The sequence below is a fragment of the Mirounga angustirostris genome, unplaced genomic scaffold (genome assembly GCF_029215605.1).
Source record: "Mirounga angustirostris isolate CCGP_5_RB_7025 unplaced genomic scaffold, mMirAng1.0.hap1 SCAF_1, whole genome shotgun sequence".
Lineage (NCBI taxonomy): Eukaryota > Metazoa > Chordata > Mammalia > Carnivora > Phocidae > Mirounga > Mirounga angustirostris.
The window spans coordinates 150,470,187-150,489,036 of NW_026991709.1; the positions used below are offsets into that span (position 1 = coordinate 150,470,187).

At 47.3% G+C, this 18,850-nt stretch overlaps 1 protein-coding gene across 2 annotated transcripts in view; it reads left to right on the top strand.

Moving 5' to 3' along the window:
• The first annotated feature begins 549 nt into the window (after window positions 1–549).
• The window catches only part of TRANK1 (tetratricopeptide repeat and ankyrin repeat containing 1), an 81,813-nt gene continuing 63,512 nt past the window's right edge, over window positions 550–18,850 (top strand). The window contains exons 1-7 of one of the 2 annotated variants that reach the window (XM_045904068.2): window positions 550–778; window positions 5,379–5,505; window positions 8,764–8,914; window positions 11,613–11,731; window positions 14,275–14,358; window positions 14,598–14,736; window positions 16,656–16,793. In XM_045904068.2, the coding sequence (XP_045760024.1) occupies window positions 651–778; window positions 5,379–5,505; window positions 8,764–8,914; window positions 11,613–11,731; window positions 14,275–14,358; window positions 14,598–14,736; window positions 16,656–16,793 (886 nt within the window). In that variant the 5' untranslated portion in view covers window positions 550–650. Of the gene's footprint in view, window positions 779–5,378; window positions 5,506–5,778; window positions 6,560–8,763; window positions 8,915–11,612; window positions 11,732–14,274; window positions 14,359–14,597; window positions 14,737–16,655; window positions 16,794–18,850 lie in introns of those variants that run through there. The other variant, XM_064590281.1, reaches the window with a different exon arrangement.

The window sequence follows — 18,850 nt, forward strand, 5'->3', positions numbered from 1 at the left end:
CCTGCGACCTAGCCCCTTGTGTATGGAGGCCTTTAGAACTGCCCTTCCGCTCCCTTTTCCCCCTCCCAAGAGAATGAAAGGACTGCCCACTGAGTTTGCTTGTACCGATAGGCGGTGTGGTGCAGTGGTCAAGAGCAGAAACTTGGACGTGAGGTCAGAACCGGGGAATGCCATTAGCAGATGCTTGGGCAAAGTGACTTGAACCTCCGGGAGCCTCAGTTTCCTCATCTGAACAGTGGGGACAGTGCCTCCTTATGGGCCGTAGCGGTGGGTAAGTGAGAAAGGAACAATAGTGCCCGTTTGGGGAAATAGCTGCCACTTCGGGGGCGCACGCTCCCCGCGAGGTGTGAGTTGTCCCGTGCTTGGCAGCAGCCTCCTCCCTCAATGCCTGGCTGATCATTGCCACGGAGTACATGGAATCGCTCTGGCCGCTGCCACCCAGGTCAGACGAGAACTGAGGAAGAAATGGGCTCAGCAGACGCCCCGACTGGTCCCCGGGGCGCGAGGGGCGTGGTCAGGGTGTGCTCTCCGCAGGTGGGCGGGGCCAGAGTGAACAAACTGCGTCTGCAGACTCCCAGCAATGCAGACGGGAAGGGAGAGGGTTTGTGTGTGGGGCCGGGCGGCGATCCCTAAGTCCGTCTCCTCACAGGATGGACCCCACCGCTTACGCCGAGCTGCTCAAAGAGTCTGGCAACCACGTCCTGAAGAACGGGAACTTCTCTCTGGCCATCAGAAAGTACGACGAAGCCATCCAGATCCTGCAGTTATACCAGTGGGGGTAAGTGCTGGGATTTACCCCGCACCTTTGGTTTTGGTTTTGGTTTTTGCTTTTTTCAGTAAATGGAAACTCCCTCTGTCACTTACGTTTTCTTCCCGTTTCTTACCACACCGCCTAATTTCTGTTTTCTTTCTTCGCCCCCTTCCTAAGTATCTGCTCAGTACTGTGAGCTCAGAAACTGCACAGAGAATACTAAGTAATAGGGAAATAGAAACTGAAACACAGGGGACTGTTGCACAACTTCCCCCTTTGCCTGGTGATGGAAATCAGAGCTCCTGGGATGATCCAAGGCCCCAAAGTCTCCGCTGTCATTTAATTCGTTTTCCTGCTTCTCTGTGACGCTTCCCACCCTGGCTACAGCGCGTACCACTGGGAAGCTCAGCTCACCTCTTCTCCTGCCCCTTCAAGTCGACCTGTACCCATTCATTTAAGTACCATGACGTGCTTAGCGATTATGGAGGACCCCTAAGAGCCTTTTGTTTATGTAAGCTGTAGCTATCACTATAGCCTGGATTCGAACTTAAAACTGAGATAAATTTAAAATATGTATTCATCACCTCCTTAAAATTTCAGTAATAAACTCATTCCATGTCAACCTCAGTAACATATTTTAATGAAAAATAAGTATATTTTCCAAAATCAGAAGCTTCATGAGAAGGGTGGCACATTTTTCATTTTTTTTTTTTTTGAGATTTTATTTATTCATTTGACAGAGATAGATACAGCGAGAGAGGGAACACAAGCAGGGGGAGTGGGAGAGGGAGAAGCAGGCTTCCTGCAGAGTGAGGAGCCCGATGCGGGGCTTGATCCCAGGACCCTGGGATCATGACCTGAGCCGAAGGCAGACGCTTAACGACTGAGCCACCCAGGCGCCCCCACATTTTTCATTTTTGCAGAGCTCTTTCTCAATAGAAGACATCTGACTTCTCATACCTGCTTCTACATTCAGTCCTTTGGGATATCACACATCATGTAGCCTGGAAGATTCCTTGAGTACATGTGAGACAATGTGTGAAAAAGGCACATAATGTCTTAGTTCCTTGTGACCACTGTAACCAATTACCACAATTTAGTGGCTTAACACAATACATGTTTATTATCTTACAGTTTTGGAGGTCAGAAGTCCGAAATGTGAGTCTCACGAAGCTAAAATTGAGGTGTCGGCTGGGCTGGTCTTTTGCAGAGGCGAATCCATTTCCTTGCCTCTTTCCGCTCTGGGTGGCTGCCTGCACACCTTGGCTTGTGGCCCCTTCCTTCGTCTTCAAAGTGCATCCTTCCAGCGTGCTATTGCACTGTCTCACTGTCTCCTGTTCTGTGTCACGTCTCCCCCTGTCTCTCTCTCACAAGGACCCTTGCGATTGAATCCTAACCCAGGATAATCTCCCCCCAAGATCTAGAAATTGATCACACCAGCAAAGGTTTTTTCTTGCCAATAAAAGGTAATATTATTTAGGGACCATTATTCAGCCTGCTACCATTGTGAAAATATTTGACCTTGGGGACCACCTGAAATGGTCTTAGGGACCCCCAGAGGTTCCCACACCATGCTTTGGGAACAGATGCAATAGAGGTTGTCATTTGTGGGGTGCAGGCAGCCTAAACTTGTGCTGGGAAATGCCACTGAATGAAATTACTGAACCATGCCTCTCACTTCCTACCTTCTCTCACCTTGGTGTCTACATTCTAGCTGGATGTGAGTTGAGTGTCATTGGTTTGGGTCTGTAATTCTGCCACTCCTGGCTCAGATCAGAACTGTGTCAAAGCTGGGCCTGGAGTGCAAGGCATCTTTCTTTCTTTCTTTTTTAAAGATTTTATTTATTTATTTGACACAGAGAGAGAGAGCACAAGCAGGGGGAGCGGCAGGCAGAGGGAGAGGGAGAAGCAGGCTCCCCGCTGAGCAGGGAGCCCGATGCGGGGCTCGATCCCAGGACCCTGGGATCATGACCTGAGCCAAAGGCAGACGCTTAACCGACTGAGCCACCCAGGTGCCCATAGCATCTGACTTTCTTAAAGAGGAAGTGTTGTGTAGTGGTTATGACTGTAGACCGACCCCATAGTGTGGGGCCACTCCTGGGACTTCTGCCTGGACCCTCACATACTGTCTTTCATGGCCTTCCTGACACTGCTGCCCTTGCCTATCACCTGTAGCCTGCCTTCCTGCCACTGCCAGCTGACATAGGGATTTAGTGCGTGTGGTTTACTGAGCATGGGCTCTCAGGAGGAGGGGACGGAGGGAAGCAGGATGGGGCAGGGGAAGGCTCCAGGCAGGGATGGTGTGTCAACCGGAGGCAGCTTCAGCCTGATCTTCTGGGGGAGCTCCGGAGCATGAGGTCTACTGCAGAGCTGGTCCCACTTTGGGGCAAGGGAGCTGACCTTTTGGTTCTCACGTCAGTCAGCCATCTGTTTAGGCTGTCTGGCCCCTAGGAATTTTCCTAAGGAGTGGGGCTGTACTAGTCAGCTTGGGCTGCCATAACAAAATACCATTGACTGGGTGGAGTCAACAACAGGAACTTATTTCTCTCAGTTCTGGAGGCTGGTAAGTCTGAGATCAAGGTGCTGGCCAGTGGAGTTTCTGGTGAGAGCTCTCTTCCTGGCTTCCAGATGGCTACCTTCTCACGGTGTCCTCACAGGGTGGAGAGAGAAAGAGGAAGAGAGAGAGAGAGGAAGCTCTCTGGTGTCTCTTCGCATTATGAGGGCTCCACCTCATGACCTCAGCTAAACCTAATTACCTCCGCAAAGGCCCCATCTCCAAATACCATCACAGTGGTGGGCAGGGCTTCAACATATGGGCGGAGGGGCACAATTTAGTTCACAGCAGGGGCATAACTTCCTGGGGAGAGGGCAGATCCCATTAGGCTGAGGGCAAATCCGGAGAACAGAGCACTGGGAGCCCCTAGCGGCAGCCAGTGTTCACTGCAGCTGGGGATGACTGCCCCGGCCAGGGTATCCGGGCTGGACACCTGCAGTCACAGCTTCCTTGCCAGTCACTCCCTGGCTGCCCCACTGCCCCTCCTGTGCTTCTGGGGCCTCATCCCTTCACCTAGAGGGAACAATGGGCAGTGACAGAAGCCGGAAACATAAAGCACTGAGGATGGGGCAGTAGTAGAGGTGATTTTTACTTTGCTTTTTATTTGTGCTTACCTGTATCACCTAACTTTTCTATAATGATTTTGTAGTACTTTTGCAATTAAAATATTCAATAAAAAAGAGGTATAAGCCTGGCTTTTTTTGCTCATGTGTCTTGAATTCAATGGCACCTGGGCTTTAACATATTGTGGTACACTTTGCATTTGTCTTCAAATTCTGATGTGGTTTGGCACCAACCTGGTAGTATTATGCCTAGCCCCAGGCAAGGGGACCCGCCCTCTCATGCTTTAGAGGGCCCTCCTGTGGCTTCCCTCCAGCTGGGCCCACCACCCAGGCAGGAGTCTGTGGGGCCACAGGCTTTACCCACCCAGAGTCTTTTCCTCCCCTTTGGTTCATTCCATAGGTACCAGGACCCTGGAATTCTTGCCCATGGACTCTACTCCCAGGGCCTTCACAGACCTCCTACCGCAGCCCATTCTTCCCAGGGCTGACCAAGTTCAGGGGTGTGGACAGCACTTGGAATCGTGCCTCCTGCAGTGCAGGATGAAGGCTGAGGTGGAGGGAGTGGGCAGGGGTGCAGTCCGGGATCACTCTGCCCTGACACATTTCCTACCGTTCTAAATTTGAACCAGTTATTGTAAAGTAGGAAGATAGAACGTATTTTATGGAAAACTTTGTGAACTTGATTTATGACCTTCAAATACTTAGGGTAGCACTGTCCAATAGGACTTTCTGTGATGATGAAGATGTTCTATAACACAAAATGTGGGTATCGAGTACTTGAAATGTGGCTAATACAGCTAAGGAACTGAATTTTAAATTTTATTTAAATTAAATTAAATATGAAGAGTTACACATGGCCAGTGGCTACCATATTGGACAGTTTGAATTAGCCCCAGGGTGTGTGAGCCCCATTTGCACTCTGGCCCTGGGTCCTGCAAATGTTAGGGCGGCCCTGTCTCTACACTACAACGGTGCTCATCCTGCACCTGTCATGGTAGGTCCGTGGGGATGGTGTGGTCACATGTTCTGAAAGGCCCTTCCCGTGATACGCTCTGCATCCATCCAGCGTGGACATGTACGTGGAGGGGCTCACCCCACACTGCACCAGTTAGTGTCTGGACTCTGCTGAGGCTCAGTGGGAACTCCCATCCTCCCTGTCCTTAGGACCCATCAGCACCTTCACAGCATCTTCACCAAGGTGGTCTCTAAAAAATGAAAAGATCCATGGAGATGAGTCAGAGGTAGAACTGAGGTGTTGAGAACATTTGTCATGAAAAGGAGCGGACAATTTGGGAGTGAGGAGGGACAGACTTGTCCCGGGTTTTCTGGGGGCGGGGGAGGGGGAGGGGGGGAGGGGGCGTGGCTGGAGGGCCAGACGTGATAGGTGTACTTGGGACATTAACTGGCGATGGTGGCAGCCAGCCCCAGCATTGTGGCTTTCAAGGGTGGTTTCTGTATTTGCAGAAAGACAGCTCTGCTGACCGCCGGTCTGGTCCGTTCTTTCTGACAGGGCCCCCCCCAGGCAGCTGGCTGTGTTGCTGTGCAGCAAATCCAGTGCGTTTTACAGCCTCGGGAAATGGAATGAGGCCTTCGTGGCGGCCAAGGAATGTCTCCATTGGGATCCAACCTACGTGAAGGTACAGTGACAGCCGGGGACCCTGCCTGTCTTCTCCTCACCTGCCTCCTCTCCTCCCTTCTTCTTCTTCTTCTTCTTTTTTTTTTTTTTTTAAAGATTTTATTTATTTATTTGACAGAGAGAGCACAAGTATGCAGACAGGCAGACAGTGGGAGAGGGAGGAGCAGGCTCCCCGCTGAGCAGGGAGCCCGATGGATGCGGGGCTCGATCCCCAGGACCCTGGGATCATGACCTGAGCCGAGGGCAGACGCTTAAAGACTGAGCCACCCAGGCGCCCCTCCTCCCTTCTTTTTAAAATGGAAATATGAGGAGAGCTTCGCATTCAACTCTTTGCACTTCAGACAGATGCCCCTAGGGCATGCGAGGCCCTCGGGAGAAGACTAACGACGATGATGGTGGCCGGGTGTGGAAATGCCCTTGTGGGGGGAACTCTTGTGTTCTGATGTAGTTACCTCCCGGCTGGGAGTCTGAAATGTTCTTTGGTGCTTGCGAGTTGTGGCAAAGCTTTGTTTCACTTGCCAGCTGCGGGGACACATGACACAGATTCTTCAGAAAGAACCTCTTAGGTGGAGATCAGGGGAGGTTTGGGAGGCCAGTCAGCCAGCCCCTCTCTGGTGTTAGCGAAGGTCAGTAAACAACCATTTGATTGTTTTTCTCAGCTGAAATGCTGTCAGTGCCCACTCTGCAAGGCACCTCCACGTTCTTCATGCCTGAGGCAAACAAACGGACAGGAAGACACCATCCCAGCTTTTGAGTAACTCACTATCCGGTTGGGAGGAGTACGGAAAGCAGAATCAGAGACCATAACGGCACTGCCATTCAGGAGCCACCTGAGGCACATACAAGGACGTGTCCCGTTAGTGATATAGACCATTGAGAGCGAGGCTCCGAGGTGGGGAAAGCGCAGGCCTTGTTGGGACTGGTTTCAGCAGCCCGGAGGAGCGCCTTTTCCCTCCCAAAGCCTTCCTTTCCCCCCGACTGTAAAGGGAGATGCCACCTAGATCCTGGAGTTGCTTCAAGGATTCAGAGACCTTGGTTCAAGTTGTTGGCACTCGGTAAACAGGAGTTTGCATTATTTCCTCAGGGGCCTGCATTTTGTGTACGACTGCTAGAAACGGAACAGTGGGAAGTGGCCAGGGACTTTGACCTACGGATTCTGCATCCTCGAGGGAGCGATTTGTCTGTTTTACCTTAGGCCTCTTCTATTAGAGGAGGGATACTTTAGGAATTATTGACTAGTTTTAAAAATGGGAAAGCACTCCTGAGGAAATCTCCTCAGAGGCATTTTAGGATTTTCCCCATCCCCCACCTGGATTGGCGGCGGGGGTGGGGGGTGGGGAGGAGTTGGGGCATGCGCACATCCCTCAGGCGGTGGACGGGACGGACTTCCTTGCGGGGCCAAGCCTGCCTCAGTCCAAGGCAGCACAGCGACCCGGACCCGCCCCCCTTCTTACTCCTGGGTGTCTCCCTCTTTCCCCATTCTTTCCCACCTCCCGTTCTCCCCCAAATGTCATCTGTAGGGGAAGAACTCTTTCTGTCTACCTTCTTTTGGTTCAGTGGCTGGGGCCCTGCAAATCTGACGGACAAGAGACAAATTAAAAAGAGAAAAACATACAAATTTTATTTTGTGACAGTTTTTACATGACAGAGGGCCCTTCTTAGGAAGGACCCCCCCCCAAATCAGATAGGCTTGAGAGCTCATATACATTTTTAAAAAATATTTTATTTATTTATTTTAGAGAGAGAGAGAGAGTAGGGGGAGGAGCAGAGAGAGAGAGGGACAAGCAGAGTTGGCACTGAGAGCAGATCCCTGCGAGGGGCTCGATCCCCTGGCCCTGAGATCATGATCTGAGCCAAAATCAAGAGTCAGAAGCTTAAAACTGACTGAGCCCCGCCCCTAGAGCTCATATACATTTTTAACAGAGAGCAATAAACTGTGGAGACAAGGTCAGACAAAGGAAAGGGGTTTAGACTTCTGGAGTCCCCGGACTGTGGGAACACACGTACATGGGGGAAACTAATGCGAGGGAGAGCAAGGCTATCTTAGCAACGCTTAGCAGTGCTGGTCCCACTCAGTGCCGATTTCCGTCTTCTTCATGGCCATAAAAATTCCCTGGGGGAGGGGATTTATGGCAGTCCTCGTTTTGTGGACTTTCTGCTCTTAGTCAGATAAGGGAAGCTCTAGGAAGGCTTCTTTCTACATCTGTTGAATCTCAAATGCCTTGGGCTCAAGATAACCCTTATGCCAAAGTGTCATATTTTGGGGTGGCATATTCTGACCCCCTTCATCCCCCTGCCAAAGTAAAAGATGAAAGAAACTTAAACCTGAGGAGGGTAAGGAAGTGGGGAATTCTGTATCTATTCTGAAAAAAAACCCCACCTTCTCCCACCCCTTTTTTCTGATTATCTAAGGCTCTAGACTTTCAAATGAAGGTGAAAACAAATTGATAAATAATCAGAGATTTGGTGTCAAGTGGAATTTTTAAGTGCTTGCTTTTTTTTTTTATGAAGCTGGTTGGTGAACACCTTTTATTTACTATCTTAGAATGCTGTCTTGGTAGGTCCTGGTGTGGATTCCTTTAGAGAATCAAAGAGGGGAAAAGCAGTATCATTTTGTTCCTACTCAAGGTCCGCAGTTTGTATATAGGCAAAACTAAACCATTTTCCTCTGTTACTCATTGTAATTGTCCTCTACAGAAAGAAAAAAATTTTTGCCTCTGGTGTACATGGCCCACAATGTGGAGCTCAATACATCTCAATGCTTGTCATTACCATTTTCATTCCCGCCCCCCCACCCCCACCCCCACCCCACATACCCAGTGGAAATTGTGTTTACTTTGATTGAAAGGAGCAGGGAACAACTTCTGTGTTTACATGACAATCTCATTCTTTTCTGGAACACTGTCATCATAGGATTTTTTCATTCTCTTCTTACCCGAGCTGTGATTGGAAGCATGAATAAATAAGCCACACATATAATTGGAACCAGTCCTGCTTCCTCGCTCCATGTCATGTGTTAGATGCTGTACCAGTCATGGATTTGAAAGTGATTATTTTCTTGGCGGTTAAAGAATGACAGGAAAAATGTGGCACACAACGTAATGTGGGAATGCTGTCTCCAGTGCTTGTTAGAAATCTGTGTTTACATAGAAGTGAAACCTCTACAATCCATTTCCCCAGGTCATCAATCTTGCCTTTCCTTTTAGCAGCTGGTTGGAAGAGATGGGCGAGTTACGGTTTTGCTTTTCTTCTGTCCCAGGGATACTACCAAGCTGGCTATTCCTTACTGCAGTTGCTCCAACCTTATGAAGCGGCTCGCATGTTTTTCGAGGGTCTGCGACTTCTGCAAGGCACTCCAGACCAGATCCAGGTTGCTGATTTCCTTGTGGGAGTCTTCACCACTATGGGCAGTAAGTTGGAAGGGGGAGGGGGGAAGCCTTTGTTCATTCTTTCTTTCCTTTTTTTTTTTTTAAGTCCTTGTTATTTTATTCGAATGGCTCCTGGGGAGATAATTCCAGGGTGTTTCTTTGTGGCTGATTTATGTCGTTTGACTGGAACTGATTTTCACATTAGAAAGCATTTTGGAAGCTTTGGTGGCTCATGTCCTTGAAAAAACAACAAAATCCTTTCGCAGAAACCACTTAAAGCTCTGCCAGTCAGACTTTAGTTTTCTCTGTTGCTACTTAGAGATCTTTCCCTCTCTATGCTACTGATTTTATGTGATTTGTGCTCTTTCCTGTGATGTTTACATGTGTGTCTCCAATATGCTGAGAAATAGTCCTGTTTGCTATCAAAATACCCTGGCAGGGCTGATGGAGGTGTCTCAGGATTTCTCTGCCTTAAGTGCCCGTGGTTCTTGGTCATGCCGCTTGGAAGAAAGAAGAGGCAGGCCAGACGAAGAGTGGTGGGCAGCAGAGCAAAGTTTACTGAGCGATAGTACAATAAGGAGGGGAGCTCGAGTGGGTTGCCCCCGGAGTTTCTAAGTTTAGCGGTTTTTAATGAGCTCTTCTGTGGAACTATCTTAAGCAGCCAGGTTGTGCTAAGTTGTGCCCATCAGGGCTTTGGTCACATTATCTGTCTACCTATTAGGTTAATGTCAACATGCTGATGGTCTTTTTTGCTGACATCTGGGGGCTTATGTCTTAACTGCCCCTGGCCCGTGATAGTGACAAGTGCTTTGTGGTTAATTGTCTTATTTTAGGACGTTTTGCAGAAGTCAGTTCTGCAAAGGCTGCAAAGCAGAATGCTAGTGCGCTCCTGTCTAAGCTGTGAAATAGGATGTTAGTGCTGTTTTATCTTAGCTGTCCTGACTCCGTATTTTCTTGTTGGGAACCCTGGCCGGGACTACCTCACTGTCCAGCTAACTGTTAACAGAGGGTGCTGTGGAAGCTGACGCGGTGCTCAGGGCGTCGCTGGCTATGCTCACTGCAGCGGAGGACCCGGGCACTCCATGTAGGAGTGATGCATGGAGGACTTTTTGCGTCACTGCCTTGAGTTATTACTCTAATGACCTGGCCGGTGAGCTGGCTTTGTCAGTGGCCTGGATTAGGCAAAAACTGAAAACCATAAAACACAATGTAACATATCCTTGCCAGTGACAAAGGAGCTCTCTTGTGCTTATCTTGGCACGGGCTGAAGTTTTGCCAATGACCAGGCCATTGTTTTCAAATATTGCGTTTGATCGCATTTAAGATTGTACTGACTTAAGATGTGCCGTTGAAAAATGTTTTGCCACTGAGAGTCAAAATCAGTTGTCACACATGTCCCTATTGTAGAGATGTTAGAATGTGAAAAATGGCACATGTTAGAATTGCAGGAAAAAGGTCTTTGGCTTTCAGAGGTGGGGAAATTGATTCAGCTGTTACAGATCCACCTGTTCCCACCGCGATTGTGGGAAAGCAGCTCTTGTGGTCTGTGGCCGACATTCTACAAATTTGGGCAAGTTTGGCAGATGGGGGAGTGGGGGACGTGAGAGCCATATCAGGCAGGCAGTGGGAAGGGGTTGGAGGTGGGCACAGCCGAGTCCCTTGGACAGAGAAGTGGAAGATATCCAGATAAATGCTGATGGGTCCCAGCTTTCCAGTCAGCCTTTTGCTGGCAGTGACCCGAGCCTGTTTCCCTTTCCTCTGAGTCTGATGGCTTGGCGCGTTCCCTACTATCCCTCATGTCTTCTCTGCATCTTTTGTGAAGTCACTGTTTATTTCTGGGGGACTGCTCCCTTAAGAAATCTGGATAGTTTCCCTTCTGCCGCCATCCTGAGAGGGGGCACTTCTTAGAACTTTGTAGGGCAATGCATCCCATACTTTTATACCAAAGTATTTCTATTTGTAGGGTGAATGTATGTCCACGGCCCAATTTATAAAATTTGAAGAATGTATTTGTGGAAATTTTGTATCCTTTTGTGCAATACTATTTATTTTGATATTTACTTATTTTTGGAAGTTGACCATCCTGGAGGAGGTGCCGTGTTATTCCGGCACCTGCCCTTGCTCCTTGGATGATCTCATCCATGAGTTTGAGAAACGTGGTTTGGAGGACCATGAGATGCAATGGGCCACTAGGTTAGAAGAATGTGTATTGACTAAGAGAGTTGGTAGATCTGGGTCCCCGTCTTTGTTTTTGTCGTTAACTAACTGCATGATGTGCTGTGAAGCCTGACCTCATTTGTCATCATTTCTCATCGGTTGGGTGACAATAATATTTGTCAACATCTTTCTTAAAGGACACGAGGTGCTATTTTTAAAATTTTTTTTAACTTCTTTTGAGTTTCTATTTCCTCCTCTATAAGTGGAGATAATAGGCCAGTGCCTTGTTGGTCTGTTTGAGGGATTAAATATTAGCACGTATTGCTGGGCTTGGCATATGGAAGAGCTAAATCCCACTGCCTAACTCTTGGGGCATTGAGTTTATAGATGAACCTAAAGTGATTCCACTTCGTTCCATTATAGAGTACTTTTACTTTGAAAATTCCTTTGACTTTACTTTTACTTTGAAAATGCCTCTTTTTCTGGTATCTTTAATTTTCCATTTGTCTATCTGTGGACCTTTTCCCAGATGTTCTAGACTCTGCCTGGGTTAAAATTTCTAAACTATGGAACTTTCTTTCAGATGACCCCATTGTTTTGCAAAGTTTCTTGCCCTGTTTTGATCATATTTTTACTACCGGATTCTCAACAGAAGTGTGGCAATCTGTAATAGAAAAGTTGGCGAAAAAAGGATTATGGCATGTAAGTAAAAGAAGATGGCTCTCTTGTGGGGAAAGTACATTCTTGGTTAAATGGATTTTTTCTGCCGCACTGGGGAAGGGATTGTAATTTATTATCTGTTTATTTTGATGCCAAAATAACTTTTTAACTGCACCATCATTAAAGATGGAAAGTCACTGAGAGATATTAATTAGCCAGTTTCTGTTTTTTTTTTAAAGATAGGATACATATTCAGAACACCTAATAATAATATTAGCTAATGTTTATCACCCTCACATTATCACATTATATATACTGTATTATATATATTATATAATGTATTATATATCACATTATATATAATGTATTATCGCCCTTATTGCTCTGTGTCTTCATTGTCATCACAGAAGTGTCAAGTTCAGGTGCTAATGATAATGTGGAATGAGGAAAATAAACAATTGCGTGTTCATCTTCATCATCTTTTTTTTTACTGCATTTGCTAGTGTGGGCTCAAAAGACCTGCCTGTGTTGCTCTGAGCGATTCTGTGCTTTTTTTTTTCTCAATTAAAAAAATTTTTTTTAAGATTTTATTTATTTATTTGAGAGAGTGCGTGTGTGCGAGAGAGCATGAGAGAGCAAGAGAGAGAGAGAGCGAGAGCGTGAGCATGGGGGTTGGGTGGAGGGGGTGAGGAGCAGAAGGAGAAGCAGACTCCCCGCTGAGCAGGGAGCCTGGGATCATGACCTGAGCTAAAGGCAGGCGCTTAACCGACTGAGCCACCCAGGCGCCCTGCTTCTGTGTAGCTTTAAAGGACTGCTGCCCACAGATAACAGTGAGGCTGCAGGAGCCAAACCCAGGGCTGGGAATCCAGAGAATGGAGGAACAGAGTGGACTGTGAGCCTGGGCTTCAGTGTCACACAGATGCCTCCTCAAATCATAATCTTCCACTTTCTATTTTGGGCTAATTACTTCCCCTCTGAGCCTCATTTCCTCATTTGTAAGTTGCAGGATATAAACTTACTCCTCAGGTTTTGGTGGGGATGAGAAATAAAGGACCAAGAACACCTACTAATAATATTAGCTAATGTTTATCAAGGACTTACAGTGTGCCAGGCACTGAGCTAACGGAGCTTTATGATACCTGGCATGCGCTAAATGCCCAGTGAATAGTAGTTGTCATTGATGGTGGGCTCTCAGTCAGCATGGAAAGGGCTGGTCAAGGGTGGCAGTTAGATCAGCAAGGGCCTCCTGGGCTTTCTGAAGCTGGGCAGCCCGGAAAAGTCAACAAAAGCAAGGGCAACCCAAAAGCTCTCTAGAGCCAGGCAGGGCAAATGACTTTAGAATACAGAATTCTTCAATTTTTAAAAAGCTCATGGATTCCACTGGAAATCTAATGAAATCGATGGGGTTCTCTTTGCATACACACACAGTTGTGGGTATAGTTTCAGGCGGTTCATGGGAAATCCCCTAAAGTCCAGCAACAAGTTCCCTGAAGCTCACTCCCATATTAAAAGTTCTTGAGAAAGCAGGCAGGCAAGGGAAGGCCCGAGAATGCAGCCCAGTGGCAGGTCCACTTGGTCCAATATTCCAGCTGTGGGGCCCTAGTCATTTTTTTCACATACTGGAAGTAGAGACATCTTGTTAAAAAAAAAAAAGCCAGGTCAGCAATCAGGATTGGCAGAATCCTGAGCATGTCATTTGAGATTGGGGTCTGTTCAGGGAGAGCAGGAAAGAGTGGGCATCAGGCTGAAAATCCGGAAGCAAGATGTGGCCATTGGCTTAGTCCCTGGGGTCCCACGTCCACTAGCAGGTGCATACATGACGGAGGTTGAGGCTGAGCCTGGGTCTCCGGTTGTGGCCATGCCAGAGCCTGGAGCCCTTAGACCTGTTGGCACACCAGGATGATCTCAGTAGGGACCTCTTAGGACATGCTGTCTGTGTGACCTAGGAAAAATTGCTTAACCTTTCCGGGATTCAGTTTCTTCAGTGACTTTAGATGGCGTCAGTGGTTTAACACCTGGCTCTCTGAGAAAAAAAATGTTTGTCAATTTCTGTAGTGTCAGTACTCTCACCATGGCCCAATCTGAAGTCATTAATAGGGCTACAGGATGTGGCATTGGGAATTCTGAACTGCAGTTGGTGCTCACTAGCTGCCTCGACAGCGTCTAGTGGACCCCAAACACTTGGGGCTTATGAAACACTAAAGTGCTAAAGAATGAATTGGAAGGAGCTACTTGTAAAGGATTGGATTCTTCTGCTTGCCAAGTAAGCCTCAAGAACTTTGCAGGGAATCACTTTTTTACCCACTGGTGCTGCTATCCTCAGCAGGCTTTGAGGACATGTGGAGAGAGCTTAGCTCTCAGCAGGAACAGGACATTGGCTGGACAGAGGGACTTCGATTATAGCTCAGGCTGTAAAGCTTGGCAGGTAGCTTAAAAAGAGAGACAGGGCTGGAGGGTGTTTTGTTTTCTGTTTTTTTGTTTTTGTTTTTTTTTGCTTGTTTTCACCCTGAAGATAACTTTTGCTCTAATAACCTATGTGGAGAACATGATTATTTTAGCTTTTTCTTTTTCTCCTTTCTCATCAGTCATTCCTACTTCTGTCGGCGAGAAAAGACCGGCTACCAAGAAATATCCATGTCCCAGGGTTAACACTGAAGAGTTTCTTTGAGGTAAGGTGGCTTCTTAAAACGTACGGTTTCAAGTCAGGCCACTCAGGCTTGTATTTGGGATCTCAGCTTGTATAAGGGGACTTCAGCTGTCTCACTGCAAATTTATTATTTATAATCATCTCAGGCTTGGGCCACAGCTATCCAGGTTTTACTGATCCCCAACGTTATGAATGAAGGAGTTTGAAGTTTCATATTGACAGAGTGACTTCCATGATTCTTCCTGTGTGTTTTTTACCCAGAAATACGTCTTCTTTGAACTTTATGAGAAGATGGAACAGATGCCCAAATTAGTTCAGTGGCTCATCTGCCTTGGTGCAAGTATTGAGACTATAGGACCATACCCTCTTCATGCCCTCATGCGACTCTGTATCCGAGCAAGTGAGTGTTCTTCCGGTTACACACTGTCCAACCTGCCATCCCAGCTCTGAGCTCCCGCGTGCTCCACTGAACTCAAGAGAAACCAGAATTTAGCCACCTGAAGGTGGAATATTCAAATGATTTGAATATGCAAATAGTTTGATTATTCAAATGCATGCAGGCAGCAGGGAAACAGCATCGTTTTTATTTCGCCTGGGACCTTGTAGCTACGGGGCCCAAGTGGAAAGGATTCCGTGTTCCTAGACAGATGCCAGGGGTAGAGGAGCCCTGAGACCCAAGCAGGGGACTTGGGACAGACAGTCTTTGCTGGGCAGAGCTCCCTGAGACTGTGGAGTTTCTTCCAGCTGGCCAAGGCACAGGTGGTCTTTCCCCCTTGTTCAAGTTCATTTTCTCTCTAGCCAGAGGGCTGACTGCCATGGTGATGGTGGTGCTGGGGGCTGATACCAAGGGAAACACTGGTTCTTACTGAGACAGAGTGCTTGTGGTTCTTCTAAAGAACGCTGATGTTCATAAAATTCTTTTTTTCTTTTTTTAAGTCTTTACCACCTGGCGATAGGATTTAAATTTTAAAATATTAAAATTTTTTCATTATCACATACACATGTTAGATAAAAAAGCTTGTTTTTCTTTTCCAAGCATGTATGTCATCAGTGTTGGACATGTACCCATACTGTTTTAGAGCCAGAAGGGGCCAAGAGAATTTTCTAAACAGTCTTCCTCTTCTAGGCTGGGTTGCCTTCCCAGGAATGAAGGAGTGAGGGGGTTGGCCAGGGGCTTCAAGACCTGGGCCGCTGCTTTGCTTTAGCCACATTTGCCTTGCCGTTATCCATTTCTTACTGGGGAGTCCATAAGATGTTTTATTCTCACACAGGAACTGGCGGATCAAAGGTTTAAAAGTAAAGTCTGATTCAAAGCAATCTGATCCAGTCCTCCCAGTTTTCAAGTAGGAATCTGGAACCCAGAGAAGTGTGTCTCTGGTTGTGAGAGTCACAATTCCCCACTGTGTCTGCTCTTTACGTTAGCTCCTGTGGGTACAGGCAGGAATCAGTAGGATCAGGTGTTTAACTCTATCTCTGATTTGTTTCTCAGAGGAAAACTCTGACATGGTGACAAATGGTGTTCGCAGAGTTGGCAGAAGCATGTGGCTTTCCTTTTTTTAGTATATGTGCTGCCAAAGGGAGCACGCATGTGGCTTTCCTTGAGCCCAGGAGCTACAAGGAAGGAGCCTGGGAAAATAATTTTTAAATATATGTCCTATCGATAGTAATGAGTAGGGTAGTCTTTTCAGATATTGACCTGATTCCTGACATGGGTGCTGTTGGTGCCCTGCCTGGAGCCTCTTTACCACCAGGACCCCCATCCCCCCCTGCTGGTTCACAGCTGCCTCCTTCCCCAGAGCACTGCTTTTTGCCAATATGCACCACTTTCTACAGAGGTTCTCCCTCAACCTCACCCCCTCCTTAGAGGTGTTTTGTAGCTCTTGACTAACTGACATGCGTACAAAATGTTAGCCCCTGCCTCATGGTGGGTCAACACTGGTTCGGTTCATGCTCCAGAGCTCCCTGTGGGATTGGGCTGAGGCTGACTCAGCTGAGACCACATCTCTGCTTGCCTCCTTCCCTTGCCTTGTCCTGCTTCCCTCAGTCTCTTTCCTGAGCTCCCTGTCAACAACTCACATGTACAGGAATCCTTGTCTCAGGCTCTGCTTCTAGGGAACCTGGCTGAGTTTATTATGAATAACGTTCTAGAACTCATCCTTTTAATTTACAAACTCTGTGTCTCCCGGACCTATTTGTGTTGAGTGCCAAATGTGTGTGGGATTCCCCATTTGGTTCCCTCGTGGCACTACACATTGATGTGCTTTACTGATTTTCGGTCTGTAGAAAATAACATCAGTCACTCATTTTAATTCCCTTCAGAGGAAAACCATCTTTTCAGGTGGTTAATGGACCACAAGCCCGAATGGAAAGGCCGCATCAACCAGAAGGACGAGGATGGCTGCACTGTCCTCCACGTCGTCGCCGCCGTGGCCCCCTGCACAGGATACCTTATCAAGCGTAAGTAGCAGCACCAGGCTGGAGGGTGCGCTATGGGCTGGATGACCTCAGGCATTAGAAAGCCCACACAACCGACCACATGTATTTCCCATCCATCCTGGGACAGGCCCAGGACTAAACCTCACCTTGAATTAAGCATGACGGGGAGGGCAGGCTGTACGCAGGAAGGACGGGTGGGGAGGTGGCGAAAGAAGGAAGAGTGGCGGGGTTCCAAATGCTCTTTCCGCTTCACTGGCTTCCGTGGGATTGAATGTCTCAAGGACAGGGGCTTCTGGCTGCACTTGTTCTCTCCCTCATCACGCGGTACTAAGTGCTTTAATTCATGTCAAATCTACGCTAGTTACCAGAGATACACTGTGAACCAGACCACACACGTGGTCCTGCTTCTTGGCCGCTGTAGAATCTAACCCAGGGATTTCATCCTCCATACTCACCAGGGCCAGACAGGCCGCGAGGAAGAGTGAGGCTGGTGCATGCAAGGACAAGCTGCTTCTTTTGATGCAGACATACCTTGTTAGCCTGTGAAATAGGAAGGCTCTCTGATGCCTCTCGCCTTTCTGGAAACCCATGGAGACAGCACATTTTGTTCTATAATAATGTTATAGCTTGATGATGAATGGTAATGGACTCCCAGCCTCCGTGGAAGGGAGGTGACAGGGAGGGCTGGGGAGTTTGGCTTGGTGTGGCCACAGCCTCCTGCCGATCATGGGAACTAGGCCATCTTCTGATGGCAGGAGACGTTGGAAAGATGCATTTTTAAAAAATAAGACAACTCATGATTATAAAATGTCTGCTCAAAATTAAACACGCCTGTGGACTAGACAGAGCCTGGAGGTGTCCGGTTGGGGACCCCTGGCCTGCTAGGTCCTCCTGGGAACTTAGAGTTTTGTGTCTTCAGCATATCCTGGAGGAGCACAGTGAGGGGTATTTCTCTAATGTTATTCCTCACTGGACTGGGTCCCAGGAACCCACATCTGGGCAAACGGAGAAAGGGTGAGCTATAGATACTGTTTTGAGCTTTATTGAAATATAATTCACATACCATATAATTCACCTGTTTAAAGCATCCAAATCCGTGTTTTTAGTACATTCACAGTTATGCAACCATTACCACAATCAAATTTTAAAACATTTTCATCATTTTTAAAAGAAACCTTGTCTCCATTAGCAGTCACTCCCCATTTCCCCCTCCCTCTCCAGCCCTAAGCAACCACTAATCTACCTTCTGTGTCCGTGGACTTGCCTATTCTGGGTATTTCATATAAATGGAATCATACAGTCTTGTGACTGGCTTCTTTCACTGAGCATGCTTTCAAACCAAATAATATCCCATTGTATAGATGAAGCACATCTTATTTGTCCATTCATCAGCAGATGGACATTTGTTCAGCTATTATGAATAATGCTGCTGTGAACTTTTACATATATGTCTTTGCTTTTGGAATATATTTTCATTTTTCTCAGGTAGATACCTAGGAGTGGTATTGCTGGATCACTTAGTAACTCTATATTTAATCTCTTGAAGAACTGCCAGACCGTTTTCCAAAGTGGCTGCACCATTTTATGCTCCCACCAGCAATGCTCAAAGGTTCTAATTTTTCTAAATCTTTGCCAACACTTGGTACTGTCTGTCTTTTTGGTGTCCCTTGAATTTCAGTACCCTCTGAGAGAACATGGTATTCTGGCAAATGTTTGACAACTGGGTCTTCAAAAAGAAAAGCCCCATATTGTGGTGTTTGCCAATTTCCTTGGTATAAATACTCCCACCATGGTTGATTTCAGGCTATTAATGTGATATCATTGAATATGGGACTGGGACATGTGCAGTAGCATACCATCATATTGTATTTTTACTACACAGATCAATTTTTTTTTAAGATTTTATTTACTTATTTGACAGAGAGAGACACAGCGAGAGAGGGAACACAAGCAGGGGGAGTGGGAGAGGGAGAAGCAGGCTTCCCGCGGAGCAGGGAGCCCGATGCGGGGCTTGATCCCAGGACCCTGGGGTCGTGACCTGAGCCGAAGGCAGACGCTTAACGACACTGAGCCACCCA